The sequence below is a fragment of the Salmo salar genome, chromosome 06 (genome assembly GCF_965601325.2).
Source record: "Salmo salar chromosome 06, fSalSal1, whole genome shotgun sequence".
Taxonomy (NCBI): domain Eukaryota; kingdom Metazoa; phylum Chordata; class Actinopteri; order Salmoniformes; family Salmonidae; genus Salmo; species Salmo salar.
Genome location: NC_138296.1, coordinates 46,556,819 through 46,583,724, shown reverse-complemented (window position 1 = coordinate 46,583,724; position 26,906 = coordinate 46,556,819). Strand labels below are relative to the sequence as shown.

At 44.8% G+C, this 26,906-nt stretch overlaps 1 protein-coding gene across 25 annotated transcripts in view; it reads right to left on the bottom strand.

The window, feature by feature from the left end:
- LOC106607515 (uncharacterized) overlaps positions 1 to 23,264 on the bottom strand; it is a 28,901-nt gene extending 5,637 nt beyond the window's left edge. For 2 of the 25 annotated variants that reach the window (XM_082976655.1, XM_082976656.1), the window contains exons 1-7: positions 22,995 to 23,264; positions 3,705 to 8,396; positions 3,259 to 3,501; positions 3,028 to 3,134; positions 2,875 to 2,933; positions 2,482 to 2,627; positions 1,973 to 2,110 (exon numbers count right to left, since the gene is read on the bottom strand). In XM_082976655.1, the coding sequence (XP_082832781.1) occupies positions 1,973 to 2,110; positions 2,482 to 2,627; positions 2,875 to 2,933; positions 3,028 to 3,134; positions 3,259 to 3,501; positions 3,705 to 8,396; positions 22,995 to 23,046 (5,437 nt within the window). In that variant the 5' untranslated portion in view covers positions 23,047 to 23,264. The remainder of the gene's footprint in view (positions 1 to 1,972; positions 2,111 to 2,481; positions 2,628 to 2,874; positions 2,934 to 3,027; positions 3,135 to 3,258; positions 3,502 to 3,704; positions 8,397 to 22,994) is intronic. The other 23 variants (XM_082976660.1, XM_082976676.1, XM_082976663.1 and 20 more) reach the window with 23 other exon arrangements.
- Between the last annotated feature and the right edge of the window lie 3,642 nt (positions 23,265 to 26,906).

Below are 26,906 nucleotides of genomic sequence, written 5' to 3'. Positions count from 1 at the left end.
GCTGGAGGATGTTGCAGGCAGCAGAACGTTCTCCACGGCGTCTCCAGACTCTGTCACGTCTGTCACATGTGCTCAGTGTGAACCTGCTTTCATCTGTGAAGAGCACAGGGCGCCAGTGGCGAATTTGCCAATCTTGGTGTTCTCTGGCAAATGCCGAACGTCCTGCACGGTGTTGGGCTGTAAGCACAACCCCCACCTGTGGACGTCGGGCCCTCATACCACCCTCATGGAGTCTGTTTCTGACCGTTTGAGCAGACACATGCACATTTGTGGCCTGCTGGAGGTCATTTTGCAGGGCTCTGGCAGTGCTCCTCCTGCTCCTCCTTGCACAAAGGCGGAGGTAGCGGTCCTGCTGCTGGGTTGTTGCCCTCCTACGGCCTCCTCCACGTCTCCTGATGTACTGGCCTGTCTCCTGGTAGCGCCTCCATGCTCTGGACACTTCGCTGACAGACACAGCAAACCTTCTTGCCACAGCTCGCATTGATGTGCCATCCTGGATGAGCTGCACTACCTGAGCCACTTGTGTGGGTTGTAGACTCCGTCTCATGCTACCACTAGAGTGAAAGCACCGCCAGCATTCAAAAGTGACCAAAACATCAGCCAGGAAGCATAGGAACTGAGAAGTGGTCTGTGGTCACCACTTGCAGAACCACTCCTTTACTGGGGGTGTCTTCCTTATTGCCTATAATTTCCACCCGTTGTCTATTCCATTTGCACAACAGCATGTGAAATTAATGTCAATCAGTGTTGCTTCCTAAGTGGACAGTTTGATTTCACAGAAGTGTGATTGACTTGGAGTTACATTGTGTTGTTTAAGTGTTCCCTTAATTTTTTTGAGCAGTATATTTACAATGGTGTTTGTTCTTCACTGGTTGCCCTTTTCTTGTGGCAACAGGTCACAAATCTTGCTGCTGTGATGGCACACTGTTGTATTTCACCCAATAAATATGAGAGTTGATCAAAATTGGGTTTGTTTTCGAATTCATTGTGTATCTGTGTAATGTGTAGGAAATATGTGTCTGTAATATGGTCACACATTTCGCAGGAGGTTAGGAAGTGCAGCTCAGTTTCCACCTCATTTTGTGTGCAGCGTGCACATAGCCTGTCTTCTCTTGAGCCGCCTTTTCTCAATTGCAAGGCTATGCTCACTGAGTCTGTACATAGTCAAAGCTTTCCTTAAGTTTGGGTCAGTCACAGTGGTCAGGTATTGTGCCATGGTGTACTCTTTGTTTATGGCCAAATAGCATTCTAGTTTGCTCTGTTTTTTTATTAATAATTTCCAATGTGTCAAGTAATTATCTTTTTGTTTTCTCATGATTTGGTTGGGTCAAATTGTGTTGCTGTCCTGGGGCTCTGTGGGGTCTGTTTGTGTTTTCTCTCTCTCATTTCAATTCAATTCAATTCAAGGGCTTTATTGGCATGGGAGACGTATGTTAACATTGCCAAAGCAAGTGAAGTAGATAATAAACAAAAAGAGAAATAAACAATAAAAATCACTCTTTCTATCTTTCTCTCTCTCTCTCTCTCTCTCTCACACACACACACACACACACCCGCACACGCACACGCACACACACTCACACACACACACACACACACACACACACACACACACACACACACACACACACACACACACACACGCACAAGAGTATTTAAATGAACGCAAATGCATGCTTTTGATGCTAACTTTCCCATTTTGTTCACTCTGATGCTAAACCAAGTGCGCTTAACCTTGCTCTGAGTCTGTCTCTGTCTGTTTGTATCTCCTTTAATATTTTCTCTCTATCAAATGGAATGTATTCAGCAGCTCTATTATACAGTAGCTAAGCTGTTATCTCGTGTCTTGTGTAACATTTCAATGCACTCAGTACATACAACCACAAAGACTAATAATACATATAATCACCGAGTCCTATCTTGAATTACCTTTCAATGAGCATAGAACCATTGGAGAAAGGTTTGTACTCACCTGTGCAGCTTTGGTTTGAGTAGAAGCTGTTGATATAGCCAGCCTTACAGGAGCATCTGGTCACTCCATCTTCTTTGTACTCGCACGTAGTAGAGTGGACATCACATGGTTGGGGGGTCTGATCACATAGGTCAGTGGCTGGGAAAAGGATATGGACACAGTCAGGATAGCGACACTATGCGATGGTACTTCATGCTTTATGGGACTTTTTAATGGCTACAAAGTACAAGAATGTCAGTATTTTTTGTCTATCAATCAATCAATCAAATGTATTTATAAAGCCCTTCTTACATCAGCTGATGTCACAAAGTGCTGTACAGAAACCCAGCCTAAAACCCCAAACAGCAAACAATGCAGGTGTAGAAGGACATTCTCCTCTGGTATAATAAAGTAAGTATCTATCAATTATTTTCATTAATAGAAAGTATGGTTCAAGCTCTCAGGTAGTAAGAATCTCCCTGCTGGTCACTCCTTCTACACAGGGGGAAGCAGTAATGCACAGTACCCACCGGTAAATGCAGCTCTTTCCAGTATAGTCCCACAGGTCATATTACAGTCTTGTATGGCTTTATATATAGCGGCATTGGTCGAAGTCTGGGTGGCACTGGAACCTAGTTTAAACACGTTGTTCACGGTCGCTATCACACTGCCTTGCCTGTAGGGTCACAAAAACCATACATAATCACCATTACAAGCCAGCTGATAAAATGCATGGTCAAACCAATGTCCTGGTCGCCACAACAAATCTCACTGGGCACACACTGGTTGAATCAACGTTGTTTCCACGTTATCTCACTGAAAGTACGTTGAACCAACGTGGAAAAGATGTTGAAATTATGTCTGGCACGATGGGCTATATATTGGATAACAACCATTCTCGACAATGTAGCGTAGAATCCTACCTAAGCAGCACAACATCAGTTTGGCTGTATCCAGACTCGTTTTCCAAGGCTCTTCTCAGCTAAAAATAAGATAAGAGAGGATTATTGTCCCACACCGTCGCTCTGAGAGGAGAATACACTGTAACTACTGGGCTTTGTGACTCAAGGACCTACTGCCTCTGAGATCCTGGCTGCTGTTTGCTGAAATATCACTGATGACCGGTTGCTCATTTCAGCCTGAAACGTCTGGTTGAGATGCAGGTCTCCAGAGAACACTTGGGCTGAAAATGAAGGGGAAAAAAGGAGTCAAAAAAGGAGTCATTGTCATCACCATTTATCCCCAACACCCTTATAATCTTCAGCATCATCGTTGTCTTCATTATAACACCAACAACAAGCACTAACCTTGTACACACTGGCCCTCTAAGAGGAAGGTCCCAGACATACACTGGCAGGTGCCATTGAGACAGATGCTATCATACGGACAGGGAGTGGAGGGACACACTATGGAGATGGGTGGAGGCAGGGAGGTGGCAGCAGTGATGGCTGATTCTGGCCGGGTGGTGCTTCCACCGGTAGGGAAGGTCGAGGTGTGGAAAGGAGGAAGTGGGCTCTCACTAGTTTTGCTAGTTGGTTGCCCAGGGGTTTCTGTGGTAAAAAAAAAAAGGAAAGAAGACATAACAAAGATCAAATTAGAAAGTAAGTTTCAACATTGATTAACATCTCACAATGAAGATAATATCTTTGTTTTTAATCAGTTTGCGGCATTATATTTAGTCCTCCTTCAGACATAACACAGATCCAATCATGTTTACAACATATGACACGTACAATTCCATTTCAAAGCATACCTCCTGTAGGTGTGATGGTGGGTGAGGGGGTAGGGGTGGTGGTGGAGGTGTCTACGGGGGCAGCAGTGCTGCTGCCTGGGGTTTGGGTTGAGCCTGGAGAGGGTGGACTGGAGGAAGAGCTGGAGGTGGGAGGCGAAGCTGCAGTGCCAGCTGTGCTTGTAGAATTGGTAGTCCCCTCTGTTCCAGTGGTTTTGTCTGTATGAGGGCTCCCTGTAATGGTAGCGGTGGGGGATGAGGACGTGGAGCCATCGGTCACTGGGAGAGAGGACTCAGGGCCCCTTGTAGTGGCGGCGAGGGGTGTTGAAGACAGGGTACTAGCCTCAGTTACTGGGAGAGTGGTCTGACCCATTGGTGGGATGTTGGACTTTGTGATCCCTGTACCTGTGGTCTCACTGTCTTTGGTACCTGTATCTGTGGTAGCTGTATTGATAGCTATTGTTTCACGTGTGCCTGGTTCTTTGGTACCTGTATCTGTGGTAGCTGTATTGACAGCTGTTGTTTCATGTGTGCCTGCCTCTTTGGTACCTGTATCTGTGGTAGCTGTATTGATAGCTGTTGTTTCATGTGTGCCTGGCTCTTTGGTACCTGTATCTGTGGTATCTGTATTGATAGCTGTTGTGTCATGTGTGCCTGGCTCTTTGGTACCTGTATCTGTGGTAGCTGTATTGATAGCTGTTGTTTCATGTGTGCCTGGCTCTTTGGTACCTGTATCTGTGGTAGCTGTATTGATAGCTGTTGTTTCATGTGTGCCTGCCTCTTTGGTACCTGTATCTGTGGTAGCTGTATTGATAGCTGTTGTTTCATGTGTGCCTGCCTCTTTGGTACCTGTATCTGTGGTATCTGTATTGATAGCTGTTGTTTCATGTGTACCTGCCTCTTGGGTACCTGTATCTGTGGTAGCTGTATTGATAGCTGTTGTTTCATGTGTGCCTGGCTCTTTGGTACCTGTATGTGTGGTATCTGTATTGATGGCTGTTGTTTCATGTGTGCCTGGTTCTTTGGTACCTGTATCTGTGGTAGCTGTATTGACAGCTGTTGTTTCATGTGTGCCTGCCTCTTTGGTACCTGTATCTGTGGTAGCTGTATTGATAGCTGTTGTTTCATGTGTGCCTGGCTCTTTGGTACCTGTATCTGTGGTATCTGTATTGATAGCTGTTGTTTCATGTGTGCCTGGCTCTTTGGTACCTGTATCTGTGGTAGCTGTATTGATAGCTGTTGTTTCATGTGTGCCTGCCTCTTTGGTACCTGTATCTGTGGTAGCTGTATTGATAGCTGTTGTTTCATGTGTGCCTGGCTCTTTGGTACCTGTATCTGTGGTAGCTGTATTGATAGCTGTTGTTTCATGTGTGCCTGGCTCTTTGGTACCTGTATCTGTGGTAGCTGTATTGATAGCTGTTGTTTCATGTGTGCCTGGCTCTTTGGTACCTGTATCTGTGGTATCTGTATTGATAGCTGTTGTGTCATGTGTGCCTGGCTCTTTGGTACCTGTATCTGTGGTAGCTGTATTGATAGCTGTTGTTTCATGTGTGCCTGGCTCTTTGGTACCTGTATCTGTGGTAGCTGTATTGATAGCTGTTGTTTCATGTGTGCCTGCCTCTTTGGTACCTGTATCTGTGGTAGCTGTATTGATAGCTGTTGTTTCATGTGTGCCTGCCTCTTTGGTACCTGTATCTGTGGTATCTGTATTGATAGCTGTTGTTTCATGTGTACCTGCCTCTTTGGTACCTGTATCTGTGGTAGCTGTATTGATAGCTGTTGTTTCATGTGTACCTGTCTCTTGGGTACCTGTATCTGTGGTAGCTGTATTGATAGCTGTTGTTTCATGTGTGCCTGGCTCTTTGGTACCTGTATCTGTGGTAGCTGTATTGATAGCTGTTGTTTCATGTGTGCCTGGCTCTTTGGTACCTGTATCTGTGGTATCTGTATTGATGGCTGTTGTTTCATGTGTGCCTGCCTCTTTGGTACCTGTATCTGTGGTATCTGTATTGATGGCTGTTGTTTCATGTGTGCCTGCCTCTTTGGTACCTGTATCTGTGGTAGCTGTATTGATAGCTGTTGTTTCATGTGTGCCTGGCTCTTTGGTACCTGTATCTGTGGTATCTGTATTCATAGCTGTTGTTTCATGTGTGCCTGGCTCTTTGGTACCTGTATCTGTGGTAGCTGTATTGATAGCTGTTGTTTCATGTGTGCCTGCCTCTTTGGTACCTGTATCTGTGGTAGCTGTATTGATAGCTGTTGTTTCATGTGTGCCTGGCTCTTTGGTACCTGTATCTGTGGTATCTGTATTGATGGCTGTTGTTTCATGTGTACCTGCCTCTTTGGTACCTGTATCTGTGGTATCTGTATTGATGGCTGTTGTTTCATGTGTGCCTGCCTCTTTGGTACCTGTATCTGTGGTATCTGTATTCATAGCTGTTGTTTCATGTGTGCCTGCCTCTTTGGTACCTGTATCTGTGGTATCTGTATTGATGGCTGTTGTTTCATGTGTGCCTGCCTCTTTGGTACCTGTATCTGTGGTAGCTGTATTGATAGCTGTTGTTTCATGTGTGCCTGCCTCTTTGGTACCTGTATCTGTGGTATCTGTATTCATAGCTGTTGTTTCATGTGTGCCTGGCTCTTTGGTACCTGTATCTGTGGTAGCTGTATTGATAGCTGTTGTTTCATGTGTGCCTGCCTCGTTGGTACCTGTATCTGTGGTAGCTGTATTGATAGCTGTTGTTTCATGTGTGCCTGGCTCTTTGGTACCTGTATCTGTGGTATCTGTATTGATGGCTGTTGTTTCATGTGTACCTGCCTCTTTGGTACCTGTATCTGTGGTATCTGTATTGATGGCTGTTGTTTCATGTGTGCCTGCCTCTTTGGTACCTGTATCTGTGGTATCTGTATTGATGGCTGTTGTTTCATGTGTGCCTGGCTCTTTGGTACCTGTATCTGTGGTATCTGTATTGATGGCTGTTGTTTCATGTGTGCCTGCCTCTTTGGTACCTGTATCTGTGGTATCTGTATTGATGGCTGTTGTTTCATGTGTGCCTGCCTCTTTGGTACCTGTATCTGTGGTAGCTGTATTGATAGCTGTTGTTTCATGTGTGCCTGGCTCTTTGGTACCTGTATCTGTGGTATCTGTATTCATAGCTGTTGTTTCATGTGTGCCTGGCTCTTTGGTACCTGTATCTGTGGTAGCTGTATTGATAGCTGTTGTTTCATGTGTGCCTGCCTCTTTGGTACCTGTATCTGTGGTAGCTGTATTGATAGCTGTTGTTTCATGTGTGCCTGGCTCTTTGGTACCTGTATCTGTGGTATCTGTATTGATGGCTGTTGTTTCATGTGTACCTGCCTCTTTGGTACCTGTATCTGTGGTATCTGTATTGATGGCTGTTGTTTCATGTGTGCCTGCCTCTTTGGTACCTGTATCTGTGGTATCTGTATTCATAGCTGTTGTTTCATGTGTGCCTGGCTCTTTGGTACCTGTATCTGTGGTAGCTGTATTGATAGCTGTTGTTTCATGTGTGCCTGCCTCGTTGGTACCTGTATCTGTGGTAGCTGTATTGATAGCTGTTGTTTCATGTGTGCCTGGCTCTTTGGTACCTGTATCTGTGGTATCTGTATTGATGGCTGTTGTTTCATGTGTACCTGCCTCTTTGGTACCTGTATCTGTGGTATCTGTATTGATGGCTGTTGTTTCATGTGTGCCTGCCTCTTTGGTACCTGTATCTGTGGTATCTGTATTGATGGCTGTTGTTTCATGTGTGCCTGCCTCTTTGGTACCTGTATCTGTGGTATCTGTAGTGATGGCTGTTGTTTCATGTGTGCTTGCCTCTTTGGTACCTGTATCTGTGGTATCTGTATTGATGGCTGTTGTTTCATGTGTGCCTGCCTCTTTGGTACCTGTATCTGTGGTATCTGTATTGATGGCTGTTGTTTCATGTGTGCCTGCCTCTTTGGTACCTGTATCTGTGGTATCTGTATTGATGGCTGTTGTTTCATGTGTGCCTGCCTCTTTGGTACCTGTATCTGTGGTAGCTGTATTGATAGCTGTTGTTTCATGTGTGCCTGCCTCTTTGGTACCTGTATCTGTGGTATCTGTATTGATGGCTGTTGTTTCATGTGTGCCTGCCTCTTTGGTACTGCTGGTTGGGGTAACGTCTGGAGTTGTGTTTGACTCTGTGGGGACATCAGTTGAGGTACGGCCTGTCTCAGTGGTGACAGTGGAGGTTTCGGTGTGTTCCGTGGTAGACGGAGAGACACCTCTGCTAAGGGCAGGTGTGGTGGTGGGTGTTGTCATGCCACTGTCTGTAGACGGACTGTCTTTTTCCGTCGACTCAGGGGAAGTGACAGTGTACGCTGTGGTCTTGTGGGAGGAAGTAATCTCTGTTGTGCTGATCGACGAGATAGTTCTTGTTTCTGTCGCAGTGGTGCCGACTGTTCTCGTAGACTCTGTCGTATCAGAAGTTGAGGTCAGGTCTGTTGTAGTAGAGACCTCTTCAGTTTTAGAGATGGCTGCTGTTGTGGGTGAGGTGCCATCAGTGCTAGGGAGGACAGTTGAAGGGTCCTGGGTGGTGATGGTGGCTCTGTCTGTGGTTGTGGAGCTGGGTTCAGTGGAGACTGGGGTCATGGATGTATCTGTGGGCCCAGGACTGCCATGTGTGTCAGGAGCCGGGATGTTGGACTCTGCCCCTAAAGAAAAAGATAACACTACAAACATACAGTAAGTCATAAGCTTCATGTGCCCCATACACACTCTGCAAAACACCCAAAACCTGCAATACTGAAACAGACCTGTTATGTTAAGGTCAAAGGTTAGGGAGTCAAAGACTGTGGTCTCAACCAGAAGTCTGATACCTTGGGCAGTTACTCTTCTGGTGTTCCTGTCCCCCCTATAATCAGGGATGACTTAGATCTAAAACTGATGAGTGAATTTAACTACCAGGTAGAAACAAAAAATCAGAAGTGTTTGGGCCCTCCAGAAAATAAATGGAATAGCCCTGGTTTACAGCATGCGTTCCAATACCACTTGGGCTATCTGCAAAAGAACTGTAATCTAAACACCAAAAGTGTTCAGTGTTTGAGCTTAGTGATGAAAATTCATCGTGGCATTTGCTTAAGCTTTACCTGAGCTCACCATTCCAGTTGTGTCACAAAGACGTACAAAGGTGCATCACGTCATAAGCGTGACAAAACACACAAGTACACATCCCCTTACTGACGTACCTCAAATGCCACTGACTGCATCACGTAATAGGTCAGTGTTGTGTCTAGCCAAGTTTATTACCAGTCTCTTCAAAGAGGACACAGCGTCTTATTTATCTTAGCGTGTTGTGGTGACGCCTGTCCACTGCGCTGTTAAACGCAATCTGCTCTGGTCTCTTTCTGTTTGGAGGAGAACACAGGCATTTTCACAGCAGCTTGAGGGGCAGCACACCCAGCAGGAGGCCGTTGATAGAATACTGCCTCGGCCTGCTTACCCAGAGCCGCGGAGCTGGGACCTCATCTGTATTCGTTGGCTGAATACATTCAACCTCCTTTTCTATTTCCTCCTCCAGCTAGAGAGGGAACACACGTACAACAGGGGCCCAATCCAAATGGCACCCTATTCCCTACATAGTGCAATACTTTTGGCTCTGGTCAATATAGGGTGCCATTTGGGATGCAGTGGTTGCCTAACGCCTTATACAAACCCTGTGTTGCTCCTACCTTACCAGGCAGCAGAGATGCAGGAGGAAGTGGGGGGGAACCCACACACACACACACACACACACACACACACACACACACACACACACACACACACACACACACACACACACACACACACACACACACACACACACACACACACACACACACACACACACACACACACGTGGTATGAGGGAGTGGATTAAATAAATACAGAGCTATCTGATAGGATGGATGGTGGACTGAGGGAAAGGCTTTTATGATCACATTTTATTGGTTATGACAATAACAAGGCGTGGTGACCGAAACCAGAAAGCAGCTCCCGAAACTAGACCAGTGTGTGACCAATGCGGCAAAAGACAGACGTAGTTTACACTACTGTATCAATCTGTTAGTAACTCATGTAGATTAAGAATGGAAGAAGATAGCCCCAAGGTTCTTAGTTGATTACCAGGGATGAAACCCAACCAAGACTAATGAGAAAACACAATATTTAATTATCCCATTTTATTCACAGTGCAAGACACAAGAAGTCAACAGTATGTTCCTATAATGACATTCCTGTCAGTTATGCCCATCCCGCTATCTTCATATGATGATATGGTGACATAGCTATGAGTAAGAGTCTTTCCCCTGAATACTGTACATTCTGGGTGTATCACCACAGTGTGTCACAGTACACTTTAATCTCTTGGTAAGCAAATTAAAACATTCTGCCCCTTGGTTAGATTCCTTCGCATAGATTTGCCAGTGGGCCTTGGCGATGCAGACATGCCTGAGAGAATGTGTTGTGTTCAGACCAGCGTCTTAGCAGAAACCTGATAAAATACACAATAATGAAACCTAGCAATGTGGTTGCTAACTAAAACCTGGCAACCTAATCTATGGTCCATTGTATTGGAAAACAACCATACAGATTCCAAACATAAGACATCTCCCTGGCAACCTGAACAAAGAGCAGGCCTAGCATAGATCATCCAGTGTGATCCTGGACAAGGCTGGAACAATGGCTGGAATTGACTACCTATCTAAGATGTATCAATGTCAAGCGCAAACATTTACAGTAATGTAATGTGTAAATGGGTGTTAAAGCAGATGGTGGTGACAGAAAGCAGGCCCTGCCCCACAACACAACTACTGGGAAGTCAAAGCCTAATTTAGCATCTACACACAGTAGGCATTTAGCCCACTACTTCCAGCTATTCTCCATCCAACACACAGACCTTTTCCTCGGTCAGGCCCATTGGTAGCTCTGAGGTGTCGGTTAAACGCCACTTGATTTTGCACCCTCTAAGTCAGCCTTTCTTAATGTAGGGGTTGCGACCCAAAGCGGTCTAATTGCAGGAAATTAGCTCTAAAACTGAAACATTTTTCTCTCTGACCCATTGTAAAATGAGCAGAATTGCATGAAGTGTTTTATAAAATTGCTAAATGTCCTCTCCGCCCCATGGCATGATTTGTAGAATTGCAGAAAACTTGCTTTAAAACCGTGACATTTTCTCTACGCCCCATGGCAAAATTTGAAATGACTGAACACTGAATTTCTAATTTGGGATCCCGGCTGAAAAAGTTTAAGAGAGAGGTGAGAACAGGTGAGAACAGTTGATAACTATTGAGAACAGTTGATAACTATTGAGAACAGTTGAGAACTATTGAAAACAGTTGAGAACTATTGAGAACAGTTGAGAACTATTGAAAACAGTTGAGAACAGTTGAGAACTATTGAAAACAGTTGAGAACTATTGAGAACAGTTGAGAACTATTGAAAACAGTTGAGAACTATTGACAACAGTTGAGAACTATTGATAACAGCTGAGAACAGTTGAGAACAATTGAGAATAGACTGGATGTCAAATCAACAACAAACCGATATCAAAATGATACTGGATGTAAAATCAACAGACTACTACGCACTATACAATACTTTCTAAAAACACCAATAGTAAATCTAGCCACATCCCCAATACTGCTGCCATGCAAACAGCCATACAACGGACACCATGATATCCAAGGCAACAGAGTGGAAACAGAGGGTAAATTGGTAAGTTAAAGTAATGACAGAGATATCTGATCACTTCTCTCTCAGCACCGCAACATTGACAAAACTGCCACGATGGTGTGTGTTTGTGGTTGTGTGTGCGTGTTTGTGATGACCTTTCCATACTCCCCCCCCTCTCATTCAAATGCTTCTGTCCTGGAAAAGTTGAACCTCTCTTGAAAACAATCACCGACGTGTCATTTTGATCCACATTAGACAGTCTGGCTTGGATCACGGAGTTGGTTCACTATGGATGGAATCATTCTGCTATATTCCAACACACATTTTGTGCATGATGTGGGTATACCATGAGAGTGTGGCCATATTGGAAAACTGAAGATCACTTCCCAGACAGGTCAACATGAACATGAGTAAATATAGCTACTGGGGAGCCTTGACGGCGTCATAAAATACCCCCTGCCTATCTGTCACTGGACTAAGGAGGAAGTTCCGGAACTAAGGCACAATTCCCCAGGCAAGAATATCACGCCTGACACACACTCACACACATGTGCGCCCCCCCCCCCCCACACACACAGGTTTTCATCAAACACGCACACCGAGGCTATACTGTGTCTTACAGAGTCATCTGAGAATTGTGTCCCTGAGTACAATACTTCCACCACGGCTGATTCAGATTCAGAGTGTTCACAGTAATAGTCACATGTACATGGTTGCTGGTGTGATTGCAGGGTTCAGTGAAAATCTTAGGCTTAGAGCTCCAACATGCAGGACTAAGTGAAATAAAATAATGAAAATGGCAATGAAAAAACACAATAGAAATAGCATCATATACGTAATGTCACGGAGGCTCTCCGCACTGCTAAAGCTAACTCTCTCTCCTCTGCTCTCATCCTTCTAGACCTATCTGCTGCCTTTGATACTGTGAACCATCAGATCCTCCTCTCCACCCTCTCCGAGTTGGGCATCTCCGGCGCGGCTCACTCTTAGATTGCGTCCTACCTGACAGGTCACTCCTACCAGGTGGCGTGGCGAGAATCCGTCTCCGCACCACGTGCTCTCACCACTGGTGTCCCCCAAGGCTCAGTTCTAGGCCCTCTCCTATTCTCGCTATACACCAAGTCACTTGGCTCTGTCATATCCTCACATGGTCTCTCCTATCATTGCTACGCAGACGACACACAATTAATCTTGTCCTTTCCCCCTTCTGATAACCAGGTGGCGAATCGCATCTCTGCATGTCTGGCAGACATATCAGTGTGGATGACGGATCACCACCTCAAGCTGAACCTCGGCAAGACGGAGCTGCTCTTCCTCCCGGGGAAGGACTGCCCGTTCCATGATCTCGCCATCACGGTTGACAACTCCTTTGTGTCCTCCTCCCAGAGTGCTAAGAGCCTTGGCGTGACCCTGGACAACACCCTGTTGTTCTCCGCTAACATCAAGGCAGTGACCCGATCTTGTAGGTTCATGCTCTACAACATTCGCAGAGTATGACCCTGCCTTACACAGGAAGCGGCGCATGTCCTAATCCAGGCACTTGTCATCTCCCGTCTGGATTACTGCAACTCGCTGTTGGCTGGGCTCCCTGCCTGTGCCATTAAACCCCTACAACTCATCCAGAACGCCGCAGCCTGTCTGGTGTTCAACCTTCCCAAGTTCTCTCACGTCACCCCGCTCCTCCGCACCCTCCACTGGCTTCCAGTTGAAGCTCGCATCTGCTACAAGACCATGGTGCTTGCCTACGGAGCTGTGAGGGGAACGGCACCTCCGTACCTTCAGGCTCTGATCAGGCTCTGATCAGGCCCTATACCCAAACAAGGGCACTGCGTTCATCCACCTCTGGCCTGCTGGCCCCCCTACCTCTGCGGAAGCACAGTTCCCGCTCAGCCCAGTCAAAACTGTTCGCTGCTCTGGCACCCCAATGGTGGAACAAGCTCCCTCACGACGCCAGGACAGCGGAGTCAATCACCACCTTCTGGAGACACCTGAAACCCCACCTCTTTGAGGAATACCTGGGATAGGATAAAGTAATCCTTCTAACCCACCCCCCCACCCTCCCCCCCCCAAAAAATATATAGATGTACTATTGTAAAGTGGTTGTTCCACTGGATATCATAAGGTGAATGCACCAATTTGTAAGTCGCTCTGGATAAGAGCGTCTGCTAAATGACGTAAATGTAAATGTAGACGTAAATGTAAATGTAAACGTAATGACAGCTGTGGCAGTGATGAATAAATACTTGTCCATTGGTGTGGAGGCAGAGTTACGACTGTTGAGGGGGTGGAGTGGAACGACCACAGGGGGAGCAGCATGGCCATTGAGGGGACCAAGTGAAATAAAAAACACTAACAATTATAATAAAAAAGTTAATATATACACATTAACAACTGCATCATTGATGAATGTTGTTGGGAGGTGGGCTGATGTTTCCCTGTTTCATGAGCAACATAAAACTAAACTGGTGAGGAATTAAACAACTCGCAGGGGAAGTTTTGTGTTAGGAGCTATAGGAGGACGGCTCATTGTAATAGCTGGAATGGAATAAATGGAACGGTATCAAATACATCAAACATATGGAAACCACGTGTTAGACTCCGTTCCATTCATTCCATTCCAGCCATTACAATGAGCCCATCCTCCTATTGCTCCTCCCACCAGCCTCGTCGGCCTGCTATTTCGTTTAAAGTTCCACGTTCTTTTATTTTTTGACATTCTTAAACATCAGGACCGGCACGTAGTCCAACTACCACTCCTTTGAAACTTTATCTTCACTAACTTATTACCAGGAACTACTGGTAATGTTGTATTGAATAAAGCATATCAAACCAGAAGAGACACTGTACGGGTAGGGTGCAGTACAGTATAGTGTATATTATGTATAAGGTATATTGCAGGACAGTCAGAAGCCCTCTTTTAGGTATTAACCTAGTGTGACAGCCAGATAATCTCAGGCAGACACAATGAGATGATGGGGTTAAATCAGACCACACAGGGGTCAAAGGACACCTAGAGGACTTCACCACAGGGGACCACACACTCAGGAAGAGCTAATATTTTTGTAAAGTGTATTGAGACATGTGAAATGCACTGCAAATAAAACTTGACTTATAACATAGAGAAAATGGTTTAGTTTGGATTGGACCAGATTCACATCAAGTCACTGCGACAGTGTATACATTAGTGTCATACAGTGTCACACCCAGGGTCGTACTGCGCATCACACCCACAGTGAACTAAACACCGACAGACTCACAAACAGAATGAACTAAACATGGTCACAGTCTGTAACCCTGCCACACCCCCACCCTCCCCTTCCCACACAGGAAGAAAAGGGAACAGCGTCGAGAGGAGGCTGAGCAATGTGGGAGTGTGTCCGTTGCCAGGAGACATCCATTACCAGCTGTCAAAGTTCTGATGGCCACACTACAAACCACTGAGGGAGAGAGACAAAGAGACAGAGAGACAGAGAGAAGGGGGAGAGGGAGTGGGGGAGAGAGAAGAGAGAGAAAGAGGGACAGAGAGAGAGAGAGAAAGAGTGAGAAGGAGAAAGAGAGAGAGACTACACGCCGATGACGCTCGTCTGTCACCCAGCGCCACACTTCACAGGCTTTCTTTTCATGTGGCACAATGGTACTCTTGTGAAGTGCCCCTTTATGAACTCAACCGACTGCCAGATAAACAATTACCTTTACCTTGCTACCTGTTGGCCCCCCAACCCCCACAGACTCTACTCTGTAATGTACTTCTTAGCCAATATGTGTCCCAAATTGAGAACAGTCCATGACTAGGGTGGCTGGAGTTTTTTACCATTTTTAGGGCCTTCCTCTAACACCGCCTGATGTAGAGGTCCTGGATGGCAGGAAGCTTGTCCCCAGTGATGTACCAGGCAGTTGCCGTACCAGGCAGTGATGCAACCAGTCAGGATGCTCTTGATGGTGCAGCTGTAGAGCCTTTTGAGGATCTGAGGACCCATGCCAAATCTTTTCAGTCTCCTGAGGGGGAATAGGCTTTGTCGTGCCCTCTTCACAACTTTCTTAGTGTGCTTGGACCATTTTAGTTTGCTGGTGATGTGGAAGCCAAGGAACTTGAAACTCTCAACCTGTTCCACTACAGCCCCATCGATGAGAATGGGGGTGTGCTTGGTCCTCCTTTTCCTGTAGTCCACAATCATCTCCTTTGTCTTGATCACGTTGAGTCATGACGGTTCCTGCATCCAGTACACACTTTCAGTCACTTGGAGTTGCCACGGAAACATGCCCAGTTTACGGGTGGGGGATTAACGAAACGCGTTCCTGAAATAGTTTTTATCACATTTACCAGCACTGTGAGAAACACAGACCTGATTACGGAATGCTCACAGAAAAACGGAGAAAGAAAGAATGAAAGCGAGACAAAGAGAGAAAGAAATATGGGCCATCAGGTTAGTGACTGACCCCACAGAGACTGATAACGGAAGGATTTTCTAATTAGCGGAATCACAGTAATGTGACGTCCCTTCAGAGTTGATTACTGTAGTCTCGTCTGTCTGTCCATGCTGTTCACCGTTTACAAATTCTATACTAATAGGAATAACAGTTACTAGTAGTGCTCACAAATGACACATCAAACACTCTGAAACGATAGGGGGTGTAATAGCATGTATAACATCTCAGTACATAACATGTAAATAACAACATGTACATGGCATAGGACTAGTAATGTAGGACTTCAGTCCACGCTAATTAGAAGTCCCAGGTACATTCCTCAGAGCCGGCTAATGAGGTGGACATTTCTAACATACTGCTTTATGAACTGGTGGAGCAATGCTTGTAGGGGCTCTGTAGGGAATGTTCCCCTTCTTACATCGCACGCACGCCCACGCACACACACACACACACAAACACACACACAAACAAACAGGAGCAGCAAGCAGGTCAATTTCCTTCAGCTTCCCCTGGTGTAGGGAGTCTATCTGCCCTTGGGGCCCTGTCCATTTCTCTGTTACCACGGCTGCCACATCAAAGCTGGGCAGCTGACGCCAGTTCACCAGGGGTGACCCTATGTCATGGAAATGAGGAGGAGCTTTCATTTTCACCTCTTACCGACCAACCACTGCCACATCCCTGTGTCTGCTATTCTCTTTCAATCACTCCCTTTCTCCCCCCCCCCCCCCACCCCTCTCTCTCTCATTGAAAAGGTGCCTGATCAAGATAATAGTCCTTTCTGAAACCTCTTCTCTCGGATATGGGGATATAAACCTTCTATTGAACCGTCATGTTTCTTCGTCCTTCTGCTTAGTCTGGCGTTTGTAAAGCAACTTTGGGTCCTTGAAAAGCGCTATATAAATACCATGCACTATTATTAAGGTTGCTGATGCCGCTGCACTGTCTCTGTGACAAAGATTCCTCACATAGTAATAAATGCTGCTTGGGGGACAGATTCCTAATTAGTCTAATCAAGCTGAACATGTCCATGGTCAATGGTAGGAATGAGAATGGTCCTATCGCACTACATTTATCCACTATCATGATGATGAAGTCTACTGTGCATAGTTGCTCATGGGAAAGTTGCTTGTGACGACGTATACCGCATCTTACACTCAAATTTACAGGACAATAGCCATGTGCATTGTCATAACTGGGTAAGGCAGGTAGCCTGGCGGGTAGGAGCGCTGGGCCAGTAACCGAAAGGTTGAAGGATTGAATCCGAACCCAGGCTGACAAGGTAAAAATCTGTCGTTCTGCCCCTGAGCAAGGCAGTTAACCCACTGTTCCCCGGGTGCCAAAGATGTGGATGTCGATTATGGCAGCCCCCCGCACCTCTCTGATTCAGAGGGGTTGGGTTAAATGCGGAAGACACATTTCAGTTGAATGAATTCAGTTGTACAACTGACTAGGTATGCCCTTTCTCTAAAGGTCTTGTATTATTTGTCTGTGAGATTACATCTATGGAATCAACAGGTTTCCTAATTCCCGAAAGATAATTCCACGCTGTTCTCAAATCAAAGTTAATTTGTCGCGTACACAGATTAACAGATGCTAAAGCAGGTGCAGCTAAATGCTTTTGTTTCTAGGTCCAACAGTGCAGTAAATGTCTAACAGTACAATACTAATACAGAATTATAAACTGGGTGGTTAAAACCCTGAATGCTGATTGGCTGACAGCAGCGGTATATCAGACCGTATACCACGGGTATGACAAAACATTTACTGCTCTGATTACATTGGTAACCAGTTTATAATTGCAATAAGGCACCTCGGGGGGTTGTGATATATGGCCAATATAACACGGCTAAGGGCTGTGTCCAGGCTCTCCGCGATGCGTCGTGCCTATGAACAGCCCTTAGCCGTGGTATACTGGCCATATACCACACCTCCTCTGGCCTTATTGCTTAACCCCCCCCCAAAAAAGAAGAAACAAGAGATTAAGAAATATCAGAACGAGCAATGTCAGAGTCTGGGATATACACGGGTTACGGGACGAGCAGAGGCTTGACTTTTGTTTCAGACAGGGCGTGTTTGAGATTTTTCAATTTGTCACACAATGCCTGGAGGAGAAGTAGAAATGTCCTGTTTGGCTAGATGGTAGCTGTACTGGCCATGATTACTGTATGCATATAATCTGTCAAATGTTATTTTGTTTTGCAGTGTCCTGTAAGTCTATGTGGGCTGGGCACCGGTAGGTGTATGACACTTAAATAAAGCATATCATATCAAATATGTGGTGTGTATAGACAGTACGGACAATATATAAGTAGGACCAAGATATGTACAGCAGTAGTTATATAGGAATAGCTATGTCGAGAATACTATAGGTAGTAATCAATGAGTAATCATTGAGTACAATTATTCAGAGATCAAATTGAAATCTATAAATAAAGTGACACTCCATTCCCATTCTTCATGCTCATTAAACATATAAATAGATGAATAATAATCAGCAATAATTGAGCTATGCACATATTGACGTCAAAGTGTCCCTTCCCCCTAGGCTTGGTCTGGTTCACGTATGCATACAAAGCAGAGAGGAACTCATCTGGTCTCCAGCTCGTACTCTTCCTGTGCCTCGCCTGTCTGGGGTAGGGCCTACACACACACACACACACACACACACACACACACACACACACACACACACACACACACACACACACACACACACACACACACACACACACACACACACACACACACACACACACACACACACACATCACTCACACACACACCACTCACACACACATCACTCACACACACATCACTCACACACACACACATCACTCACACACACATCACTCACACACACACACACATCACTCACACACACACACACATCACTCACAGACACAAAGACACACACACTGACAGAAGAAAGGCAGTAACACAGCTAGAGGGTCTTGTCTTGTATTTGTCAACACCGGGCACCACAGCAGGACTCATCACTATGGGTGGCATGGAAGGACACACAGAGCACAGTACTACTTTCTATATTAGGGAAAGATCAGAAGTTTTAAGTTGCAGTCCTTGTTTATTCTCTTGTCTTTTTCTTCATCGTTACCTCAGTTGATTTATTTACATGCTTTTCCCCCTTGGTCTCTCTCTCTCAGGGACCTCTCTACCTTCAGCTTGACCCGTGCCTTGCCCTAGTTGTAAGACTTAAGGGGAGGTGAGTTGTGTGTGTCTACGTCCCCCTCCCTATATCCTATATCAGCCCAGAGGGCTCGTCCAGCCTTGACTATCTGTAGGTAACATATGGTTCCCTAGAGCAGCTAGCGCTCCTCTCTCACTGGGCCTCTGCTCTGAGCACATATCATATCCTATTAAAGCTCGGCCAGCACATGCTTTCCAATTACAGAGTGAGATTTACAGCCCCGGAGAGCAGCCCTAATCTAACTCAGCGAGAGGGAGGAAAGAGGACGGGAGAGAGGTGACAAGATGAAAGACAAGATGAAAGAAAAAAGAAGAAGAAGCAAGAGTGTCTATGAAAAGGGGAGGGCAGGCAGCAAGAGAGAGAGAGAGATCATGGGTAAAGTCTGAGCGGTATAGTGAGGAGAAAGGAGAAGTCTCAGACAGTCTCCACTGAAAATGCTCTATGCATTAGCAATATAAGAGGAGGGGGAGGGGGGACATTGTTGGACAATGATGTAATACGGTACTTTAAATGATCATTTACAACCCGATGGTGATTCGACTTTCTGGAACTGGCCTAGGATCAGTTTGCACTTTGACACACAGAGAGAGACACTAACAAACCCATGTCACACTCACCGTACCCCTTTACTCTGACCTCGGCATAGTGATCACTCGTTGATATCTGGGCTTCATCAAACTTAAAAGGGAGGACTGATGAATGTGTGTGTGTGTGTGTCTGAGAGTGTGTGTGTGTGTGTGTGTGTGTGTGTGTGTGTGTGTGTGTGTGTGTGTGTGTGTGTGTGTGTGTGTGTGTGTGTGTCCTCGCTCTGTCCACCCCATCCATTACCTCCTGTAAAGACCCTGCATGCTCTGCACATATAATATCATGACTAACCACCAAACTATGAAGCTGCTGACATGAATAATGTATGTGGTCAGAGAGGAAAGAGACAGGGTTAAGAAGGGGAGGAGAAGAGACACTGAACATGCTCTTTTTTTTCCCTCTTTGAGAGGTTTCTTATCGGGGGCACACACACACGCTGGACGATGGCGTCCATGGCGCCAGACTCAGGGGAAGAGGTGATCGACCCTCAGGAGGTCCTTCATCTGTTTCTTTTTACTGCTGCCTGCATGCCGCACACACACACATACACTCAGTCATGCTTCTTGTACAAGCCTTCTTCAGTTCAGAGACTAGCTCTCTCCCTGAGTTACAGAGTCCTTAAACACATGACAAGTGATTGAACTATAAAAACAGCCTGCAGGGACCAGGGGACCAACAAGGACCGAGCCACATGACAGTGGCTCCTCTCAGGCCTCTGATGGTAACCTTTGACCTTAAATATGGCCTTCCCTATAGGGCAGGGATAGGCAACTTTGATGAAGGTGAGGGCCACAAAAAAAATCGGAATTCATCATGAGGTCCTAGCCTTTTGGGGGCCCTAAGCGGTTTTACCATGGGGTGCAGAGAAGATTTCGTAATGTATAACTCATTTCATGCAATTGTACTCATTTTGCAAAGGGACGGTGATTTTTTTTTTAAACAGTTTTACAGCTTATTTCCTGCAATTGTACACATTTTCCAATAGGGTGGAGAGAAATGTTTGCCGTCTTTTAATATGATATCTGAATGAGAGTGACTAACAAAATCAATGGGGGCCCCCTGGTTGGTAATTCGACCATGATACTTAAAGTTTAGATAGCTGGATGCTAGACTAACTTACCAATCTAAAAAATGTTAGCTGACATTGGCTATTTAAGTGATTGTCAGTGACAAACATAACATAAGAGAAAACCGGCTGATGCACAACCAAATTTCGAAATTGCACTTTGTGTATTCTACTATTTTAACTCGCAGCAGTAAGTTGAGATCCCGACTCAGTTCCTAAACATTTTTAAAATAATTTATCCGTGGGCCAACAAAAGGGGGCACGCGGGCCGCCAGTTGCCCATCCCTGCTATTGTTGGCAACGTGATGAAGCAAACCCAGAGCAGCCCTAATTAAGAGACTGTGACCAATAGAATCAACTTCCATATAGGGCAGCAGGGCTAAGCAGCAGCATGGCTGAGTCTATAGGCTCATTAAGATTCCACAGTAAACTTCACCAGTGTTGCAGGCTGAAAGAGTATAGAAGAGAGATTCTCTGAATGGTTAAGATGTGTGTCGCAGGGAATTTTTACTATATCCCCCATCCCTGAATCACATCCAGTCAGAGAGCATTAGAACCAATGACTCAGTCTTCAGTAAGTCTTAGCCTCTATTTGGAGATTTTGGGGGAATCTCCTGCTAAGAGTCCAAGATAGCCACTAGTTTTTAAGTATTAGTACTGTATATATGAAAAGATATCTATCAGAGCCTTCTTAAGTAATGGTTTCCTACCTTACATAATAATGGATTCAATAAAACACTTACACTACATATACAAAAGTATGTGGACACCCCTTCAAATTAGTTGATTCGGCTATTTCAGCCACACCCATTGCTGACAGGTGTATAAAATTGAGCACACAGACATGCAATCGCCATAGACAAACATTGGCATTAGAATGGTCTTACTGAAGAGCTCAGTGACTTCCAACGTGGCACTGTCATAGGATGCCACCTTTCCAACAAGTAGGTTCGTCAAATTTCTGCCCTGCTAAAGGTGGCCCGGTCAACTGTAAGTATTTTTATTGTGAAGTGGAAACGTCTAGGAGCAACAACGGCTCAGCCGCGAAGTAGTAGGCCACACAAGCTGACAGAATGGGACCGCCGAGTGCTGAAGTGCGTAGCGCGTAACAATTGTCTGTCCTCGGTTGCAACACTCACTAGCGAGTTCCAAACTGCCTCTGGAAGCAACGTCAGCACAAAAACTGTTCGTCGGGAGCTTCATGAAATGGGTTTCCATGGCCAAGCAGCCGCACGCACACAAGCCTAAGATCACAATGCACAATGCCAATTGTCGGCTGATGTGGTGTAAAACTCGCCGCCATTGGACTCAGTGGAAACGCGTTCTCTGGAGTGATGAATCACACGTCCCCATCTGGCATTCCGTTGGACGAATCGGGGTTTGGAGGATGCCAGGAGAATGCTTCCTGTCCCAATGCATAGTGCTAACCTAAAGTTTGGTGGAAGAGGAATAATGGTCTGGGGCTGTTTTTCATGGTTCGGGCTAGGTCCCTTAGTTCCAGTTTAGGGAAATCTTAAAGCTACAGGATACAATGACATTCTAGACGATTCTGTGCTTCCAACTTTGTGGCAACAGTTTGGGGAAGGCCCTTTCCTGTTTCAGCATGACAATGCCCCCGTGGACAACGTGAGGTCCATACAGGAATGGTTTGTCGAGATCGGTATGGAATAACTTGACTGGCCTGCACAGAGCCCTGACCTCAACCCCATCGAACACCTTTGGGTTGGGACTGGGAGTCAGGCCTAGTCACCCAACATCAGTGCCCGACCTCACTAATGCTCTTGTGGCTGAATGGAAGCAAGTCCCTGCAGCAATGTTCCAACATCTAGTGGAAAGCCTTCCCTAAAGAGTGGCGGCTGTTATAGCAGCAAAGGGGGGACCAACTCCATATTAATGCCCATGATTTTGGAATGAGATGTTCGACGAGCAGGTGTCCACATACTTTTGGTAATGTAGTGTATTTGAAAATGTAACTTAAGTGACTCTAGGGTAGGCTAGTGATGGGAAATATAGCCTAGTTTGAGTCTATACACTGCATTGCTATCCACCTGGCAGCTTTAATGTTATTACCTCGTTATTCCAGTGACATTGCAAACTTATGGGAGCAAAAATATAAACATAGCCTATTGCAATGGATAGGCAAAAATGGTTAACGTTCAGAGATTGATTTAAATACCCTACAGAACTCCGGATTTTCCATGTATACCCTACACGAAATGGCACCTGCTTTGAGAAGTGTATTTGGAACAATATTCCACAGAATGATCCATGCGTACAAGAGCGTTTCAACAACAAGACATTATTATCCTAAAACATTTAAATGAAGCTTACCTGTGACAACAATCCATAGGAGGATGAAAAGCTGATGAGAAAATAATATCATGTTCAGTCTGTGTAACGTTTCGTCCGAGTTCAGATAATCAAGAGCAACAAGAACAGCGGTGAAGTAACGGTCCTACTGGAGACGCAATAACTAACTCCCTTCGTTTGTCCGTGTCTAACACAGGTGGTCTCTCTTTGAGCCCGTTTAGAGGTCTCAGCCGTATTAAATGCTTAGTCCCTCCTCATGGGGCGGGCTCTGCTGCCTCCCTCCAACAAGCTCGGTCACTGACAGTCCTGAGTGTCTGCTCGCCACAACCGGGAAAGTAGATAAGATGAGTGCGCCCAAGACCGAGGCCTGTGGTATTTTTGGCATTGTCTGGCATTGGCGGTTATTTTATGTGCTTTTATATTACAGTATTTTAACTATTCAACCAACACTCACTTTTGGACATTGTTTGCAAGTAAAACTTCTCTGATGACAAATTAAGTATAAAAACGTTGTATAAGACCTGCACTAATGTCCCCATCTGAAGGAAACGTTTTGATAAGTTGAAGCCTGCTACATTTTTCATAGAGGACTTGTTTATACAAATGGGCAATTAAGCTCTAATAAATACACATTTGCGAGTCTTTATGAGCTATAACCTACTGTAGGATAATGTTCCCGTTGGGGGGATTTTATGGCTGCATCTGATCAGATAGCATGTCCATCACAACACGTGGCATTTGTTTGCATCTGGCAATATCAACCCAATGTATCAATATTTATATGGTTCCTGGACCGTGGCATTTATAACTTTATGCATTCAAATATATGTGAATGGTCCGTTTAGGCAAAATGTAGAGGCATTGTAATTGCCTATTGAATAGACAAAGGCAAATGATGGACACTACACAAAAGGTGCTATCTAGAACCTAAAAGTGTTCTTCGGCTGTCCCCATAGGAGAGCCCATTTGAATAATATTTTTGGTGCCAGGTAGAACCCTTATGGTTCCAGGTAGAACCCTTTTGAGTTCCATGTAGAACCCTTTCCACAGAGGGTTCTACATGGAACACAAACGGGTTCTACCTGAAATCAAAAAGGGTTCTCCAATGGGGACAGCTGAAGAACCGTTTTGGAACGCTTTTTCTCTGAGTGTACCTAACCTTTTCTATAATTTAATCAAATTAGCCCGAGCTGTTCTTGCTCTGCAGGTTTTATTGATCTGAAGATGTCAGACATTTGACAGCACAAAAGCTGTCTCAAAGGGTAACATATTCATTAATACGCACGTATTTGATCTCAACACTAAACTTTCAGTTGCATCAAGTGCTTGCCTCTTATCGTCAGATATTTGAGGAGTGCCAAGGATAACACACATCACACCTGTTTGCTAGCCTATGCAGTCTCCCCACTAGATATTAACGACAACCAGAGACATCTTGCTTAATTTATGAAAGTCACTCCGTGATAGCTATATCTGTCTGACAATGCCATTTTAATCGTTCCTTAGAGTTATGTGATTATTACAGGTGAATTAATTGGATTCAATTTAATTGAATTGTATGGATTTTATTGTTTGCGGCGGTGTTAGACAAAATAATCTCCAATCCATTCCCTAATCTTCAATCAAAATCACCAATTGGGCCATTTATGTGCAGGCCTAGGCTAGCCTGCATAAAAATCATATCCAGTCGACCAGTTTTTAAAAACCTCTCAAATTCAACATAAAGCTAGTGTTGTGTCTTATAAGGGGATGCACCCTGGTCTCATAGACTGGACGTCAGCGGGGTTTATGTGGCTTAGGCTTTACAGTGATTCAAATCGTGGGCACCATCCGAGAGAGAACAAGAGACATCGGCATGGCATGCCGTGGTGCACTTGACTGGCAGGCCTTGGGGTAATTACACATGCTTAGATATTCAAACAGATAAAGCAATATTGTGCAACACTCTTCAGTGTTTCCCATACAGTCAGTGACGGCCAATATTATCACCGCACGCATGTAAAGCAGCAATGAGATTCAGTCCCTTGGGTGACCTGGTTGGTATGAGTACAAAATTGCTAGACTCATGGCATCTCTTTGGGGTTCTCTCAGTTGCCATCAGTTTTCAGTTGTCTTCTCATCAGACTGTTGCATAATGGTGTTTTCTCTCCAATTGATAGCCTACAGGACTTGTTCTCGGATGTATGTTCCACTTCTATTTTCATTGGTGGTCTTATGCAAGCATTTGTCCAGTCATAAGTTTTATATTCTTTGTGATGAGTCAGCCTGGTCTCATAGACTAGAAGTAACATATTAAACATAAATACGAAATACAGAAATTAGTATGATATGTTACATTTGGTATGGTTACATAAGACAGAAGGTTACTTAAAGTGGAACTGACAGCATTTGAACCACTTTGCAGATATGACACAAACAACAAAATTATGACAATTTTGTCATATCAGTCAAAAATATAAAATTCCCAGTTTATGCTTCAAAACCAACTTGATAAGAGGTTTTAAAAATAGATTATATTTGACTCAAAATTCCATGACGTATAGTAAGGCATTGTTGACAGAATAGATAGATGGATGCAGTTCAATGCATGCTTAATATAATTCACCATTACATTTCTTGGTAATCCCAAAAATATTACTCTCAGGTTGTAAATCACAGCTGGCCTGGTACATTGCTTGCTGCCGCCACCCATTCAGTTTAAATGACTCAATATTTTGAACAAAAACAGACGATCACAAGTCAGTCACAATGTGGCTAAAAGGCTAGCGCACGTGTCAAACACAAGGCCTGCGTGCTGAATAGGGCACACAAGCGAGTATAAATGAGTCAACAGTTGAGTCAACTGCTTTATGAAATTACAGCCTGAATTCAACTTCGATTGCGCTGTTTTCGTGTGGCCCGTTTACAATGTGCAGTGGAGGGAAAGTGTATAGACACATGCCAAATTCCTAGCTACTAGGCTACTAAAATGTTGCAGTCTTGCTTCAGTTTTTAAAGCTTGACAATGAATAACCTAAAACAAAACCTGCAACAAAACACCATGCTAAGGAGAAACATGTAGGGCTATTAGAGCAACGTTTGGGCAGTAGCATACGCTGGCTAATCAGCTACAGTACATTTTGAATGCACCATACAGCAATGATGCGTTCAACTGCACCGGTGATCCATGTAGTGCAAAACAATGAAAGGGTCACACCATATTATGCACATCTGCAAGCATAGCAGCAAGGCTGGACACATATTATTTATCTCTTCTTTTGTTTTATTATGTTAAAATGCTATAGACAACATCTTAAGTGGACATTATAAAGGGCCATATTTTTTCTAATAAAACCATGGTCAGTGTGGGTCGCAGTGGCACGAATAAAAATGACCTGCGAATTCGTTTTTTTTTCTTCAATATGGCCCTTGCGCTGATTGAGTTTCACACACCTAGGCTAGCGTATCTATTTAACACAGAGTCTAACGTTAGCTATCTAGCTAACTGCTGGGAGGATATCATGTCATCGAAATAGTGCGTGAGTAACCAACTGTTTCCCCTCTTATCGTTTTTCGGTGGCAACAGCTAGAGATGCAGGTGTCATTCGGTTAGCTAGCAAGAAATGTGAATAACTTTTCCAGCTAACTAGCTATGCTGAACTTGAATGACTGTTATCCACAGTTAGCACATATCTTAGTTGTCAATCAAATGTATTTGTCATCGATCAAATGGGCTGGTAGGCAGGCAAGTTCCCATTCAGTTGTCAAAACGTGGGTTGAGACGAGCATGCATTGGCAGGCAAGCTGTAGAAGGACAAGCAGGCTACTATTCCCCATAGTTTATTAGTGCAATTTTGACTGCCAACTAGCTGAAAAAGTTTGAGAGGGTTTATCTAATGTTCCCTTGTTAGATTTGTAGCTCATCTCGCTCTAGCTAGCATTAGTTGTTGATCT